Source organism: Pinus tabuliformis, chromosome 7 (genome assembly GCF_031772625.1).
Source record: "Pinus tabuliformis cultivar Carrire ecotype Pingquan chromosome 7, CPIR1, whole genome shotgun sequence".
Taxonomy (NCBI): Eukaryota; Viridiplantae; Streptophyta; class Pinopsida; order Pinales; family Pinaceae; genus Pinus; species Pinus tabuliformis.
The window spans coordinates 1186338804-1186357258 of NC_142293.1; the positions used below are offsets into that span (position 1 = coordinate 1186338804).

At 37.7% G+C, this 18455-nt stretch overlaps 1 protein-coding gene across 2 annotated transcripts in view; it reads left to right on the top strand.

The window, feature by feature from the left end:
• Nucleotides 1–18455, top strand: part of LOC149251687 (glutathione gamma-glutamylcysteinyltransferase 1-like) — a 502910-nt gene that overhangs the window by 54022 nt on the left and 430433 nt on the right. For both annotated transcript variants that reach the window (XM_089459523.1, XM_089459524.1), the window contains exon 2: nucleotides 12320–12476. In XM_089459523.1, coding sequence (XP_089315649.1) covers nucleotides 12320–12476 — 157 coding nt within the window. The remainder of the gene's footprint in view (nucleotides 1–12319; nucleotides 12477–18455) is intronic.

The window sequence follows — 18455 nt, forward strand, 5'->3', positions numbered from 1 at the left end:
ATGGTTCTCTCTTTATGATTTTATTTGTTTCTACTGTTTTCATTGCATTACTATTGCGATTTTATGTGTATAATTGCTTAATGATATTAGTGGCATAAGAAAAATTAATTAAAGATCATTAGAAGTAATTATCAGATTAGAAAATCAATTTTCTAATGTGCATGTCTGTAGAATAATCAACATGGTATCAGAGCGAGGTTGAGATAGCAGCCACTTGATTTTGGAGTTTGTTTTGTGTAGAGAAAAGGGGTCAAGGGCCTCAAAATTGTGAATGGGAGGGCATAGTAGCTTCATTCCTGTGTAAAGGCGGTATGGTTCGTCGTCTCATGGTTCGCTGATAAGTTGTCTACTCTTTCTTGATCACAGATCACTGTTATGATTCATTGTCTTTCGTTGACTACGGCGTTTTGATTATCGTTATGGTTTCGTTTCGTTGCGATGAAATGGGATTGGCTTGTTTTGAAATCAAAGTCTTATACACAATTATTTTGGTTTGTTTTGATCATTGAACAATGAGTTCTAAAGAACAAAAATTGGATGACGGAAAAACAAGTTCTGTAGAGCCAAGGTTTGGTTTCATTCGAACTACAGTATGAATTGAGTTTCTCTGTGAAGTATTTCACCATGACATAAATGATAAATCTAATTTGCTGCAGAAGTCTGAACTCACTTTGTCCTTCTGAGGGGGTCTGTCTAGCGAGAGCGAAAGTGCATTAATGTGTGTTGATTGTTTCCGTCTAAGTGATATGAAGATTGTTTGGTTTGGCTTCTTGCTACTTAGCGTTGTATTGAATGAGCTACCCATATGGTGTTACAAATCTGTCATCACCAGTTACAAAGTGGTTGAAGGGCTAAGTGCATGGAGCTCTGTATGATGGTGTTGTAGTTGAGATTGTTGTAAGGTGGTAGGACCACGACCACCGATGGCCAGGAGCTGAGCCATAGGCGCGGAAAGGGGTTTTCATTCACAGTGAACAACCAGGGTTGCGTCGAACAAACGAGGGAATCCCCAACCGGTCAACCAATAAGCTTTAACGCTCCTGGTCAAAACCAAACCCTAACAAAATGCGAGGGGTATGAGAGAAACAAAATTAAGGGCTTGGAACACCAAGGAGGGTTTGAATGTTCTCGACGCGCTTCCTCTGGGAAATTTCTACACTAATTGCTTAACTCATTTTGTAGAGCGTCAACCATTTAAACAATTATTCATCTTGAACACTGTCCATATCGCGCTGTTCTACCATTGCCAGGCCTTTCATGGATCTTCACTGCGAAGCATTCATTAAGAAATAGCTATATTTATCGCCATGCCCCACATATATTGTTAATGCGAAGGAAACCAAGCTTTAGCGTACTGGGGTGGCTTTACTTTTGGTCATGTTGTCGCTCAAATTGTACACCAGAATGAGACAACGCTTAGGGTGGGGGTTGTCACTCTGATCTCGACTCTCTCCGTTTAAGCTGTCTCCTTAAAGCAAGCTAAGGGGGGGTAGTCCCTTGGAAGAGATGATGAGTTCGAGAGACACAACTAAATGGCCTAGCAACTTGGTTAAGAATAATTAGGAAGTTTAATTATTTAAGCATCACTTTGATTTAATTTATTGAAATTATCGATTAGAGACCAGTGCCTTAGGAGTCAATTTACTTGCACAATATGAATTAAATTCCAAGTTATCAGATGAACAGTTGCCGCTAGGATGAAAAAACTATCTTATATGAGATGCAACACCTAAAACTAAGTGAGATGTAAGCTCTTGGTTAATTTTAGTTAGAATGCCTATTCTAGGTGAATCCCTACTCTCAATTGTTTTGGAGTTAGTCTCAAATGGAGGTTGTAGAGAGAAGCCCACAAGAAAGAGGCTATGGCCTCATTAACGATGCCTCCCGTGAGGTTCTAACCACCCAAGTGCCTCCATTCCTACAAGGGATTGCCCACAAGAGAACTACAAGGTCACCTGTGTTAACCACAAATTACGGTCTAAACTTCGCAAGTTGGGTGAGAAAGGTTTGTCCTATCTTCTTACAACCAAGTTTATGCTTGAAGGTACGTTTTATAGATGCACTTCTAATCCTAGAACGATATGCAAGATATGAGAGTGAATGCTCCAATGAATCAATTAACTAGATTTAAATACTCCAAAAAGGCAAGATATTCTAGATATTCAATATGAGAGCGATTTAGATGAAGCGCGTAAGAATTTGTCTAAATGAAGCAAGATGGAAAACAAGAGAGATCACAATTAGCAAAAGATTGGTAGGTCTTGTTATCACTTATGATCACAACAACACTTAAAGAGCCAAGATTAGCTAACAATTCCAAGTGATTAGCAATATTAGGCAATCAAGATCTACAACAAGATTTATTTATTTGAAAATACTTGTATAGTTAACAAGAGAAACTTGAAATCACAATGCTTCAAGATATGATGCCCAATTTGAATTATTCCACTTGCTCAATGCTCATTAATGATTAACAAGCAACAAGATATCTACCACAGTGATTTTCCAAGATAGCCAATTAAGATTTACTTCTTGCCACAATGAAAGTAGCTGCTTATTGTGAGAGCACAAAAGAGATTGCTAACAATGATTTTTATAATTAGAGGACATTAACCATCAATGACTCAAATGCAATTATGCAACATAAAAATGAAATGCAATCAGAAATCTTTTCACCACTTAGATCAACACTACACAAGATGCAAATGATCCAAAACAACAGAGACATGGCCTCAAGGGCTAAAGATGAGTTATTATGAATTTAGAGACTCTTTATGTGCCTTTAACCAGTGCTGCAAATATATATCAGACCTCAAAATGCTTATATCAGACTTCAGAAATTAGAAACCAGAGTTCCAAATTAACTTAGATGAGGCACAAAAGACAAGCACATGAGTTGATTAGCTTTATTAGATTAATGTGCAATGTTCTTAGGATTATATGAAAGTCTTAGAGCTCTTTAGAGATGATTGTATGAGATTAATACCACTGCAACAAAGACACTTCAGATCTGATATGGAAAATAGTGAAGAGGAGAAGAGGCAAGAGAGAAAACCCTTAGGCCTAGGGGGCTAGTGGATGGATAGATGAGTTTCCCTTATACACGAGCTTTCTCAAACATCTGCAACACAAATGTTAGCTTGAAAAAATTATAGATCAGCCCTCTTATGATTCGAAGTTATGGCTTTTAGGGCTGATTGGTTGATTGATGAGCCTTCAAGGTCTTGAGATGCTTCTTCGACCAATGTCAAGTCTCTGAAACCAAGTATTAGCTTGAAAACACAATGGATCAATGGAAAAATCGATATGTAAATCACTTCAAATCCTTGCCAAACTTACCATAAGCCTGCAACCACAAAAATAAGTGCCAAACCCAAAAATAGGCGCAAAAGTGACTGCGGCTAGGGTGAGAAGGCTAATAAGGCCTGCGGCTAGGGTGAGAAGGCTAATAAGGCCTGCGGCCTAGGGCTTCAAGCCCTCTCAGACCTGCGACTGCCACAAAAAGGCCTCAAGGGCCTGCAACCTAGCAAAATAGGCCCACAAAGGGTTGCCGCCGGGCCTAAAAGGCCCTAAAAGCCTTGCACATAGCCTCCAGGAGGTCAAAAACCCACACGACACCCCTGCAACAAAGAGAAAATGAACCCTTTACCTCAAAATTACTGGAAAAAATGCCTCCAAGGGTTGCGACCTACCTTTTTGAGCTGGATATTGAGCAAATGCTACTTGGGAGGGCTAGATCTTACCCTCTAGGGCCTAGATCAACTCTCAATACCCCAATGAATTCCTCCTATTGCCTGGATGACTTGCTCAAAGGGCTTAGGAACCCTTAAAACCCTAGCCGTTTAGGCTAGTGAAGTCAAGGCCCTTCAAAAATTGATTTTTGCTTCAAACCCTTGAGCTATCACCTACAAAAATGAGAAATAGAGAGCTGAGAACCCAATATATACAAAAAAACCCCAAAACCCCAATAGCTGTACAAAAAACAAAAGGTTAGTATTTAAAAATACAAGGGTTAGTGGATTTTTTTTTTTTCTACAAATATTTACAAAGTATTTACAAAATAAATTTAGCTCTCATTAGCATATTAATACTTTATGGCCCAAGTGAATAAGTTTGAAGATAATGAGAAAATAAATTTTTGTATTTTTTGCAAAGCCCTCTTGCATAATTTTTTTTGTTAAATCAAGACTTGGAGCCAAACAAGTGTGTGATCCCCTCACAGTCTGTGAACTTGGAGGCCAAGAGCTGGAGCAACTTGTAACTCAATGCACTTCAAATGATAGATTATTAAATCAAGAGGGATTCAATCCACACAAAGGGTCTATGAACATGGGGATACCTGCCAGATCCCCTAAACCCAGAGTGCTTACTCTAGCCCAACACCTAAGGCAAGATACCTGTACCAATAGATGTTCTTACTACCGACAATTGAAATAATAATCAACGTTATAATAGTCCAAAGCATATCAATAAAATATCCAACACATACCACAAATCAACAACGAACGACACCTTGAATTGAACCCCAAAGACTTTTTATTAAGTGCAAAGAAATTCCAGCAGAGCCTTGCTCAGTACATCAGATAACCGTTACATCATGCAAAGATGAAATGAGGAGCTTCATAGCTTACTTATATAGAAAATGAGAGAAGAAAACCCCGCCAAGTGGAAAATAACGGCGAGTTGGGTTGATCCTCTTCAAAATAATCTCATCCATCGATCTTGATTTGAAGATAACTTGATCTTCTCTGTTGATTCTTTTATTTTGAGGAAGAAATCGAATTTCTCTTAAAATCCCCTTTCACTTAGTCCAAAAAATATATTTTGGACTTTTATCCCCAAAAAATTCAATTTGACTTGACCACCAAGGTCCAAGGGGTCAATTTTTCTTAAAAAATCCATTTTTCCCTTGGTGGAGGACCTTCAAAATTTAATTCTTTGCTGACCCACATTTTTTGATGATTTTCCACTTGGAGAGAATTTAATTTCTCTCAAATTAATTCTTGACTCAAAATAAATAATTTTTTGGCTAACTATTTCTTTTTAATTTTGCTAGAAAATTTAATGAAAAGACTCAAGAGGGGAATAAATATTTTTTCCACCCTCTAAGTGTATCTATAATAAAATAATTTAGCCATGCTGTCTAGGTATGAGTAACCATGCACTAAATTATTCCTAGAGACACTTTTACATCAAATAATTACAATATCAACCCTTAGAAGGGGAAATACACGTTTGACATAGACCCTCAAGACTTTACCCAATTCTGCAATAGGACACACGATCTAGTATGAAAAATACATAGACTCTATAAACACTAAGACTCACCTAAGATCTCTTCAAAGAATTCCACCCTAGCTTTGGGGTATATTTGGGAGAAAAACTTTGTCGATTATCCATGTTTACAAACACACATAATTCGGGGAGGTTAAAAAACTCCCTAGAATGAAATCCTTTGAGAAGAATCATAGGCTTACTTAGGTGTTATTACATGGCTTAATAGTCATACTAGAATCATTTACAATAATTTGTAGAATTTGGGTTTACAATGATAAGAATGATGCTGAATGATGATAATGATCTTTGAAAATAATTGTCCATTGCCTTGTACCCAACTTCTCGGAACTGTTGACACAAGTGTGGTCAACGGGTCATCAACAAACCTTGCCTTTATTATTATAATAGACCTTGAATGTTGACATCGATTATTACCTTTCTGATTCGCGTTTGATTTGTGTGGAGATGTTGATGACCGAGATTGCTTACGTCGCTTATTCGGACTTCAGTAGGAGAACCCAAATCCATGTTTTGTAGAAGATTATATGAGTAATATTGATTTGATTTGAATGAGTCTCTACACAAAATTTGAGATGGATTTCTTATTTCTATAGGTGAGCTATGAAGTAATATGGCCGTGATTGATAGATTTGGGGATGCCGCCCTATATTGCACGCGAAGCTTCAAATCTATGAAGGAAGATAACCATGGAAACTATGGTAGAGCTACCCCTCCTGATGGAAAAATGGAAGTTTATAGTGTTGGGCCCTATATTTCAATATTTTCATGGGTTAGTTGCTCGAGGAGTTCATTATTTACATCGCCCTGGGCCAACTCTTCAAGATGTTGGATTTGTGGTTCTTCCATAACTTGGGCGAGATAAGGCACATATTAGTGAGACTATTTTCAATGTTGTCTTTTTGACCTTTCTTTTGTGGACATTTCACAGTTTTATTTCTCATAGCAAGAAATTCTACATAGTACCTTTATGGTGCAGAGTATTGGCATTTTTGGTGCCACTGGCAACACTAAGAAGTTTGCCACAAGAAGGTTCTCCCAAGTAAGAGGGAGTGGACTACGAGAAGATTTTTGCTCCTGCCAATGATGGTCAGACTCCTGGGCTTGAGCATAGACTCAACAAGAAGTAATATTCAAGAGGGAGGGCATTCAAAATTTGTTAGTTTTTGGTAGCATCGGAAGTGCTCTAGCCTTTAAAATTGGTGGAGAGGCTAATGCACACGAGTTTTAAAGAACCCATAAATGATTTGGTGAAATTCCACCAAGATTGTATTTTATTAAAGTAATTAATATTTTTAATGGAGTTCTTGAGTCTAAGCTTAGGGAAACTAAAATATTAATGGGTATTAATCAAAATATGGGTGAGAATGATCTAGAAGGTGGATCAAGTTATGTTTTAATCTTAGCCGTTGATTAGAGACTTAATCTCGGCTGTTGAAGACTCAACAGGAAAAGTATAAAATGGAGGCTTCGGGTTCATTTGGAAATACACAGAGAGATTGAGGAAATCGATTTTCGAGGTGAGAAGTTCTCAGGAGGAAAATCGATTGGGGAGATCTTGCAGCTAAGGGGCAGAGAGAATCCAGGAGAAGGACTTTCCGAAAAATATAGAACAAAGAGGTAGAGAGAGCTTGACGCAGAGGTAGCGCAGTAGCCAGGAGAGTTGACATAGAAAAGGTGTTTGTCACGCAGAATCCAGAGCTATCGGAATAACCGAAACAATCGAGGACTGCTAGAACTGCTGGAAAAACCGAGAGAGTTGATGCAGAGGTAGCGCAATAGCCAGGAGAGCTGACGCAGAGGGCAGAGAAGGTGACGCAGGGATGACGTAGAGCCAACATAGAAATAGCTGGGGTTAGCCAGTCTTGTGTCGGATCAGCCAGAATTCTGCCAGGTGAAGTGAGGTAAAACTCACTCAGATTTTCTGCGAGTATTTTCTTTGTAAATGATTGCTAGATGAGCATCCTAGATTTGTATTCAGATATTTCTCCTGCATAATAATAAACCCTCAGAACTGCTGCACTGGTTTTCTGGCATTAGGTTTTTCCGGGGACTATTGTGTCCAAAAATAAGTGTGTCCTATGTATCTTATTCTTTGCTCTGTTTTCTATGTCATGAGATCAAATATTTAATTAGTGTAGGCTGCAAAAGTAATTTGCTTCAGTGTTCAAAAGAATAACTTGGTTAATGTATATTAAAAATCAAGTAGGTGAAGTAGATTCAGATTTGTTGCAGTAGGGGTTCCTAGAGTCTAGGAATTTTCACAAAATTATGCTAGATTACTGAAAGAGCTTCCAATTCAGAGGGAGCAGTAATAAAAGGACTTGCTTACGTGACAAGGGGAGAAGCTAGAAGGACATGGCCAGGCGACTTCATTTGTGACATGATACAAAGAGCAACAATAGAACTCTAGTATATAATCATGGATGAGTAGATTGTGGACATACTTCAAAGACAAGCTTAGTATGATGCTGAATGTTTCCCTCATTGGAAAGGAATGATGAGGTCTTTGCAGGATTGGGCTGGCCATCTCTAGAAGCCATAGAGGACTTTGTTTGGGTCATAAGGGACTTTGACCAAGGGGAGATGAATACATTCACCTTTAAAACCCAGAAGGACTTGGTTAGGTCATAAAGGACTTTGACTAGAAAGGTGAATGACCTAAGGCAATTACAGGGGTAATTATAGGATACATTCACCTTTGAAGCCATAAAGACTTGGCTAGGTCGACCAAAGGTGAATGATCTAGGGAATTATAGGATTAGATAGATCTTCTCCATAGAAGACAAAAGGATTTGGCTATGTTGACCGAAGGAGACAGGTGTAATTCACCTTTGAAGCTAGAAGGATTTGGCTAGGTCATAAAGGACTTTGATTAGAAAGGTGAATGAACCAAAGGGAAATTCTCTCCAAAAGCTTGGAAAACTTGGATGCCCAGGATAGGTCATGACTATAGGAGATTGATACACTTGCATAAGGAGCTATAAAGGACTTTGGCCAACCCTGAATATATGAGGAGTTACATTTCCCACTTTAGGATGGAGTTATCAATAGACATGCATCGATATGGCAAGCTCATAAACTCTTCTTAAGGAGGAGAAATTTCAGCTAAAGGAGAATTTGTTGTAGCCAAGGAGAATACCTCCCTTGCTAAGAGGGAGTGTTGATTTTTGTGTAGCATCAGGAGGTATTCCTGCATGCCAAGAGGCCTCCTAAGTTGGCCTAGAAAAATTATGGAAATTAAAATAAAATAAATTTTATTTTTGGGTTTCATGTAGGCTCAAAAGGAAAGTTAGCCCCACCATGAAAGGGTGTGTCCCTTGGGGTAAATGCACCCATTCGACTTGTATATATACACATGATGTGACACTTCATTTGTCTCACTCACTCATCATATCTCTTATATAAAAGACACTCATGGGAGAATAAAAAGGATGAAGTGGCTAAAGTTTGGACTTAGTTTTTGGCACAGATTTCTAGACATTTTATTGTAAACCTTGCTGAAGAAGAATTTCTCCTAGAAGAAGAGTTGTTGGGTTTTCTCCCAAGTTTGGGTTTCCCATGGAAAATTTGTTGTCTCTATTGTGCATGGCCATCTCTTTATGATCTTATTTGTTTCTACCAGTGTTACTTGGGAGAGAGAGCAAAAGCGGGGAGTGGGAGCGAAAACTGGTGTGGGAGCGAATCCCGGAGCATTTTTTATATCGTATATATATATTTTATATATTTTGATACATATATGCCAACAAAAACATGTAGAATGATGAATTAGATATAAAAAACATAAAAAACATAGATTGAACCATATAACAACAATCATCTAGACGTTATAATTTTCATCAACCACGTCCACAAGTTAGTAACATAGTAACATACAACATATTGAGTCTCATGATTCATCAATCTTAAAGTTTCAAGCTTTCAAAATTCAATATATAACATTTATCATCATTGATCGCCAAATTTGTACTTGTAAGCTAAGTGTAACCATTACAACAAATAATATCTAACATGAAATGAAATGTTATAAAATGAAATGAAATGAAACAACTTTAAACTTTCATGAAGCATCATATTCATAATTCATTACTAATGAGTTATAATTGCCAACTTCAAACTTAAAATGTCATATATTGTTTAAAAAAATATCATAATAAATATGAAAGAGTCAATAGTTATAAAAACTACTAGAAACTAGAAAAGACAAGTAAATATATTATCTCTTATGCTTGGGCCTCTTGCTACCACGAGAAATGTCTAATTTGTTAGTCTTGTTGGAAAATCAGGATCTTTGTCATTAATATCACCCTCTAAGCATTAATATCCAGAGGTATCTTTGTCATTACCTCTGTATCTATACATGGATCTTTGTCATTAATATCACCCTCTAAGCATTAACATAAGATAGAGAAGGCATAGCATATCAAGTCAAGATTTTGTTTGAGTGATGCATACATTTTTAGGAGGGTCATGATAGAGGAGTTCGACAACCAATGTCACTAACATCAAGGTACATAGAGGGATTGGTGCTCTTGATTAAATACGAGTTCCATACCTTAATACATGACAAAATTCAACGGAAACATTGCAATCCCCTAATCTTGAAAAACTGATAAGTCTGCTGGATTTTAAATGAAATCTAAAATTCTACTTTCTCCATATGAAATCCAATGAGGTTGGAACCACTCTCAAACATCCTGAGTCATTTCATGGTAATGTTAAAAATTTAAGTAAAATGAAGATTAAGGAGAATGTGTCACTTCCTTTTACTTTTAAGAATTTAACATTACCATGAATCGCATATCAATACTAGGGCCATAGGCTTGATCATTAAGCTGCCCCACTCAAAACTTATTTGTTTCTTTGAAAAAAATTTGCATTTGGAACATTACTGCAAAAAAATATTTGTAAAAAAAGGCTAAATGCTCCCGAAAAGGCAAGGAGCGTTTTTTTTAGGGAGCGCGCTCCCGAGTCACTCCCGCTCGGAGCGCAAATTGGGAGCTTCAACGAGAGGGGGTGGGGGGGTGCTCCCCCGCAACCTTGTTTTCTATTGTTTTCACTGCATTACTGTTGAGATTTTCTGTTTATAATTGCTTAATGATATCAGTGGCATATGAAGAATTAATTAAAGATCATTAGAAGTAATTATCAGATCAGAAAATTATTTTTTTACTCTACATCTTTGTAGAAAAATCAACACTCATTCTGAGTATATAGATGTAATGGGGGGAGCAATCGTGGACTCTAGAGGAACGATTTACCCCTTTCCTCTGCCTACCACCCCTCTGGTGTGCCTTTTACTTCTTTTTAATAATGCTTTATATGGAGCATAACTCAAGGGTCTTGCTTTATATGATATAACATTTATTCACTCCATTAAGGCAAGTCAATTTCTCGCTCATCAGGGTTGGAACATGCAAGGGTTCCTTATAATGAGATGGAGCATTAAGTGCTCAAGAACTAGATGATGGCTAATGAGGGTGATTTGTGGGTGATTTAACTAAAATTTTATATTATTTCTTTGACTGGTCATGGAGTTAGCAAATATTGATTTTTATTATATGCAAGAATACACTCCCCCTATAAAGAAGAGCTGTCTCTCTATTTTAATGGTTGTTGAGACTTTTGGGGATTGAGCAGCCCTCCCCTTGGACTTCATTTGTACATCATGTACTTGGAAATTGAATGGAAGATTTGAGGTATAATTTCTTGTTTATATGAGGTTTTCATGTGTGTAATTTACTGTCCATGTGCTGATTTTTAATGTGGGAAACCCTTGTTATGTAGTTATGAAGGCCTTGTAATGGACCACGTTTAATTTGGGCAATGTAATGTGATCATATGATCCCCTTTATAGTTGTTGTTTCCATGTTAATCTTACACAAAATAAACCTAATTGATGTTTGCATGGTATGTCATCACCTTCATATCAATGTTTTGATTAGCACACTTAGCTATCCAAGGACAATTTTCTGCGATATATCTCAGCAAGCCAAAGGTGATTTGTGGCATGCATAGCAGCTCTATTGCATTACATTTCATGCACTCTCCGTCTTTCATCTATGCTTCCTGGACTCCATTTGCTCAAAGGTGTGATTGGGCACTTGGTCTTGGGATCTTTCTTCATCTTTTTGTTCCCACACCATTCATTTTCTCATTTCATTTGCTACAACAACATTGTTTTATTAAGGCCTAGTTTCACTAAATAGCCATGTGCCTCCATTCTATAGCCTCATCAGTTCTCTCTTTTAGGGAAGCCCCCTTTGAGTTGGAGAAGTGTCAACCAAAAGTGACAGGAAGAGCTACTGTGGTGATAGTATGTAGTCTCCCTGAGTTGCACTGGTACTAGCCCATTGATGCTTGGGACTGTACATCCTATGGGGGTAATAGAAGTGTTGTAATAGGCACACTTGTCTATTTCCTTTTTCAGCACTCATGCTTGGCTTTTGCAGTCTTTCTCAAGTGCTAGACCCATCTCTCTCTAACACACTTGTGGGAAGACTATTTCAGAATTTGGGTGAGATTTGGTTCAATTGATTCTTTTGTTGACCCTTATAAATCTCAACATTTTGATCAAGCAATATTGAATAATCATTAATTAACATTTGAATAACTCGGTGGCCTTAACTAGTGGTTCATATTCATGCATATTGATTTCTTTGTAATGCCCAATGAGAGTAATAAGCTCCTATAGAATCATGTTTTGCTATAGTTTACTCGTCTGATTATAGCATGCTATTTTATTGCTTTTGAGTGCAATATCTTAGGCTTATCTTAATACTTTTTCTAGTCTTTAAACAATCACTATGTACATCTTTGGAAAGCTATGTGTAGTAGTGTACAATTTTGGTTGGATTTGGATCGTCTTGCATTGAGTTGTTTTTCAAAGACAAAAATGTGTGCATATTTCAATTGTATATTATAGTCAATGGATAAATGGATTTGTCTACTACCTTCTGCCATTTGTATTTTAATCTGTTCAAGTTGATAATGCTATGTTGATTATAAAATGTTACATTTCTAGGAACTCTTTTGCGAGGCTCTACAAAATGGGACCATGGAAGGATTCTTTAAACTCATTTCATACTTCCAAACACAATCTGAACCTGCCTACTGTGGATTGGCTACTCTTGCAGTTGTTCTTAATGCTCTTGCAATTGATCCTGGAAGAAAATGGAAGGGTGAGCCTAAGTATTAATTTAATTTACGTTTTTGACATTTTAGGCAAATAAATAAGAATTTAATGTTATGTTTTCTTTTAGTTCAATTGTTTAAAATATTAATTAGATGATTATAGAGGTTAACTCGAGAACATGTATACATGCCAATAAATAGTTAAGTAAAATGCCTATGGATAAGAACACATCATGGAAAGATATTTAATACAAAGGAATAAGAGAAGTGTGTTAGATTGTAATTATTTCACAGAGATGTCACTTGAATTGGAAAGAGTTAATTGAATTGAATATAATTTTTTTTTTAATCTTTTCTTATTATGCTAATTAACATTTGTGAGTTTAAACGACCTATGGAACCCATAACAAGTGCTTATGATTACAATGTATAAAATTGTATTAACAACCTTTTACAAGGGGTTCCTATGTACATATTAAAATAAATGAAAAATAAAATATGGTTCCAATAAAATGTTAACAAGTATTAAAATGTTTGAAAGTCTCATATTTTCCTCCCTATGGAAACTAACAAAATTATGATTTTTCCTGTCATGTTATTACTTCCTTCTTTGATATTGTATTCAAATAAATCATTTACAACTTGATTGAAGCATAAGAATGAAGACAATACGGGGCAAAGGAAGACTGATAATATTGATATAAAGAAGTGTAAGCTTGCTTTGCTGTAAATTTCTGCATTTGGAAGATGACTTCATATTTTAGCCTTCACATATCTAACATGTCTATTTGCCACCTAAAATTCATGTAACTTTTGTTGAAGAATGTAACCAGTGTCGGTCTTCATAAATTTGGGTCATGATGTAATGTATTTGTTAAAAGAAAGAAAAAGAAATTTTACTGTAAAAGATTTACTTATTAAAGCATGGGTTTCATGCTTGGGTCAATGGTCAATAGGTCAAAGCAATTTGAGGACATACACACCTAGCAATTTCAAGTCTGGACTCTGCAATTCAGGTTGAAGGAAAACAGCTAAGTTAATAAGAAAATGAGATATTTTGAGATGTTGCAGGTCACATATGGCTACTACAGGTCTGAGGTCCAAGGTATCTGAGATATTGCAAATCCAAGGTACCTGAGATGTTGCAGGTCTGAGATGTTTCTAGATGAAGTTGCACTTATGACTTGGTTTGACTTTTGAAAAGATTGATGAAGTATCTCTATTGAAGGCTGACTTGGTGGGGGAGATCTCTCTGTTGAGTCTAAGGGGTCTTGGTTGTCTCAATCTGATTTGAAACTATTAATGGAAGAGTTTAACTGGTTTTTTCCCTTCATAGGGGTTTGGCCTTGGATGAGTACCTACATCTGTTGTCTATTTGTTTTCATGTTTTTGGTAGCTGTTTGATGATCAAAGAGATAATAATCATAAGAAGAAGAAGAAGAATTTAATAAGAAGATCCCAAGCATCTATCAAAGTTAAAGAGAAATCAAATTTAAATGCCCTAAATAAGCTGCCCTAGATTTCTCAACATGGTATCATAGCTTGATTTACATGCATAAGGGCAGGAAGAAGGTCACAAAGGGCTACTAGACAAGCAAAGGAAATCATTCATCTCGGATTTCGCTCCTAGAAGAAGTTTGCAGTTGTGAGCATAATTGCAAGCCCTAGTTACAGTGGATAGGCCGCAAGCATATATAGCAAGAGTGAGGGTATTTGATGGACATAAAAGCTCTGTTATAGGAAACCGAAGGGCTAACCTAATAGTCCACTCAAGGCCAAGCACCTTGACAGAGAAAACACAGTTCTGGGTTTTGTTATAAGGCCTGAAAACACCTTTGAAAAAGACAAAAATCTCTGAGCCATCTCAGAGATCCAAACCCCAGAAGTCTGTGTATTTATGGATAACAAAAATCTCATTTTATATGAACTAGAAAAGTCCTTGATAGCCAGCAAAAACTGAGGTGATTGGAGGCCTAATTAACCTAATTAGAAGACTAACAGTTTAGCTACAGCCTCTCTGAAAGGAGTTGAGATTCTGAAATTGAGTATATTTCGGAAGGCTTGATTTGAAGCCTCAATCACTTGGAAGAGCCGAAAAGTTCTGAGCACAAATGCATTGATTGGAAGGCTTAGAACATAACCACAGTCGCATTGGAAGAGAACCGAGACCCTTACTTCAGACCTGTGCACATAAGAGACCTAGTCTGAACTATTTGAAGATCAAGCTACAGTCATCTTGTTTGAAAGATAAATCAGATACAATGGTGCAGGAACCACAAAGTTGTGGCAGTCCCATGCATCAGTGAGCCAACCTATAGCTACAAGTATTCCAAACTCAAATTGTTGAAGTCTGCCCTTTGAAAGAGTTTTGAAAATCCGAAGCTCTATTATGAAGCAAGTTCAAAAGTATACTCCTTTAAAGAATCTATGCGAGTTCCTGAGATACAAGTTTCTATGAAGAGAATTCTCTCCTTGTGAATAATACAAATCCTCCATCAAAAGAAAGAAGAAAAAATGGCATAACTTAGCAAGTTCATACAATCTTAATCGATCAAGAAGGACATCTCTCAGATCTGAGAGATAACTTAAAAGCCGGAAAAACTTCAGAAAGAATCCAAGCTCCTGTAGGTGTCTTTTTGAAGGCTGGAAAAAATGCAACAATGGGCAAAAAGGCGTCTTAAGGGCCATCGAAAGAATGAACCTATTGAGAAAAGAATAATCTTAGTGCTTTGGAGCAGCAGAGATCAAATTGGAAGGGCTATAGAAGTGATTATAACATACGCTGACCAGATGTCTGCAAATCGAAAAATAAGGACACAGAATCCAGTTAAAGATACAGAAAAGAAATGTTGGTCTTGTGCCATGCTTCACGGTAAAAAGGGAGCTCTTCAGGAAGATTCTGTGGAATTTTCAACTATTGCAGCAACTGGAATTATTCTTCTAACTGTAAATTAATTAGCAGTTTATTTGCTACAACAAACAACGAATAATTCACAACTGCAATTTTCACCAAAATAAACACTGTGGAAGATAAACTGGACACTGAGAAAACACTGGCACACACACACAAAAATACAATGTTCCACCAAGACTCCGGTGCGGGGAAACTCACAGGGGGGACGTGTGGGAGTACTGTTAAAATTGGAAACTAGGGCCAAACTCCATGTGGATCACCTTATTTATGGCTGCTGATATTTTTCCTAGATTCCTCTCATCGAGAGGTGTAGGATTGATCTAAAGATCATCCGATTCTGACAAGTATTTATGGAGATATGAATTTATTTCTAATTACTTGACAAATTGTCAAGGTTGGCCAGCAGCTAAGTGTGTGGCACTCATGCCCAGCGTTTCATATAAATATAAGAGAGGTTGAGTCATTTGCAACTCATTCTCATCACTCATCTTCTTTCTCTCCTACGCATCAAAGGAGCCTCTCTCTCTCTCACAAGTGTCGCTGGAAAAGAAGACACAGTAGGGCAAGGCAGACGTAGGAAGAAGGACGCAGGGGCTGCAGGTCATCTCTTTGACCAGCGTTGACCATCTAGGAGTGAGGATTTGGTGTGGTTGCCTCTCCTAGGCAGGCCATAGATGTTGGCACGAAAACCGAGGTGATCTGACCTCTAGTTTGACCGGTGTTCACTGCCCTAGTTTGGGGCAGCAAGTTGACTTCAGTCAACTGCAGTTTGTCTACATTTTCAAGGCTGTTCAAGGGCTGTTTCTTCAGGCTGTTCGAGGGTTAGCTGACCAGAAATTGACCAAAATATTGGAGGTCAATTTTCACTCGTTTGACCAAGTTTGACTTTGTTGATCTAGGGTTTGCTGCTGCTGATATAAAATTACAGAATTCGGTTTTTGTACTATTTCTCTCTGCTGAACTATTGAAGATAAAAGAAGATTTGATCAAAGGGTTTCTCCGCATTGCGTTTGTCCCTGGCTACTCGCCACATCTTGTGTCTCTTGTCTTGGCTTGTTTTTCTAACGATCATTTAATGTTCTATCTGCACTTTACTTTATGTATATGTGATTGCTAATATGTGGGTAATAAGAAGAAAAATAATTAAACTGCTCTAAGCATAGAACATACCATAATTTAACAGGGTACCAGAGCTGAGGTGAAGACAAAGCCCAAGCAAGAGCAAGAGCAATCACCAAAGAGAAGGTTGGCAAAGCTCTCTTAAAGAAATCATGGGGTTCTCAACATACTTTCTTGCTGAAGACAAACTCCATGAGAAGTCTGACTATCACGGATGGAAGATGTCTCTCGATCTAACATTAGAAGAGCATGAAGTGTTGGACCATGTGAGAGGTAGAATTGTTGAGCCTCTATCAAATGCATCCGCTACTGCTAGAAACTAATGGACCAAGGGAGAAGTCAAAGCAAGGAAGATCGTCCAGGACTCTATCCACAAGCGCCTGGTGGCCTATGTTTCTGAGCTGACTACCTCCAAGGAAATCTACGATAGACTGGTGAGGTTATTAAAAGTTAATGATGCAAATCAAGTTTTGTTCCTTAGAAATACGCTGAAGGAAATTAAGAAGGGCAAAGATGAAAGTATGCAAGCATATTTCTTAAGGATCACCGAGATCAAGAACGATCTCCTATCTATTGGGGAAGTAATTCCTGACAGGGAAATGACACTCACAACTTTTGGAGGACTGCCACCTGAATGGTATATATTCAGGACTATTCTTCTCAACAATAACGTAATTCCTGGATTTGAGGAATTGATAGCTAGATGCATTCAAGAAGAAACAAGGATGGAAGAGCAAGAAATGCCCGTACTTAAAGGTCATCCCTCTGCCTTTTCTTCTCATGCTAAAAGAAGAAACAATTCCGGGCTTAAATTCAAAGGAAAGGCTGCACCGAAGGGTGAAAGAAAATGACAATGTTACAATTGCCATAAAACGGGCCACTATACGAGGGAGTGCCTTGATAAAAGGGAGTCACACCGAGACAATGATCAAAATCATCTCAAGGCAATCAGAGGAATGGCAGGTCAAATGGCAGAGGTAAAAGAAATGCTGGAAATCAAGGAAGAAGACAACCCTTCAAGAAGGCAAGAAACTCTAGGTATGAATCTAACACTGTTAACAATAAGCAAGATGAATATTATCTACCAGCAGCTCTCTCTACTACTGCTCCCCCGGACTTGCTGGGAAATTGGCTTGTTGATAGTGGTGCTTCAAGGCACTTCACTGGTTACAAAGAAGCTCTCTCTAATCTGGTAGAGAAGGAGACCAACCTAGAAATTGTTCTTGGGGACATTTCAAAATATCCCGTGAAAGGCGTAGGGAATGTCATTCTTCAATTGAATCAGGGAAATACAATTCATTTACAAGATGTATTATATGTACCTGATCTAAAAAAGAACCTGGTGTCCATTTCAACAATGGAAGACAAAGGCTACATGGTGGCCTTCAGCGATGGCAAGGTACGTGTATGGAAAAAGAACTTTAAAGATGCTTTCACTCTTGGGTTTCGAGTTGATTCATTATATCAGGTCGGAGGAAGTCCGCTGGGTGTCATGTCTTGTGACACATCTCTACAGTCCGAACTATGGCATCAGAGGTTTGCTCACCTTCATTATACAGCTCTACCCGATGTGAGAAAAATGGTGACCGGGATGCCCGAGTTCAGATTAGAGCAAGAAGGTGTATGTCTAGGATGTGTCGAAGGAAAGCTCAAAAGGGGACCATTCCCCTCAAGCCAAAGCAAGGCCTCCGATATATTGTAGTTGGTTCACTCAGACATATCCTGTATGATGCCTGTGAACTCCTTGGGAGGATATTTATATTACTTCACTTTTACAAATGATTATTCTCGCAAAACTTGGATATACTTCTTGAAAAAGAAGGATGAAGTGTTCTCTTGGTTTCGACACTTCTGTTAGAGTCGGTCTATTAGCCCTTCACCAGAGATCAAAACTCTTTGCATTTCATGATTAGGTGTCCCATCAGTGTGATCATGTTGCATTCCGTTAGGCATGCCATAATCCTGGTGGAGGAAGTTTGTGTCTTTTATTCCC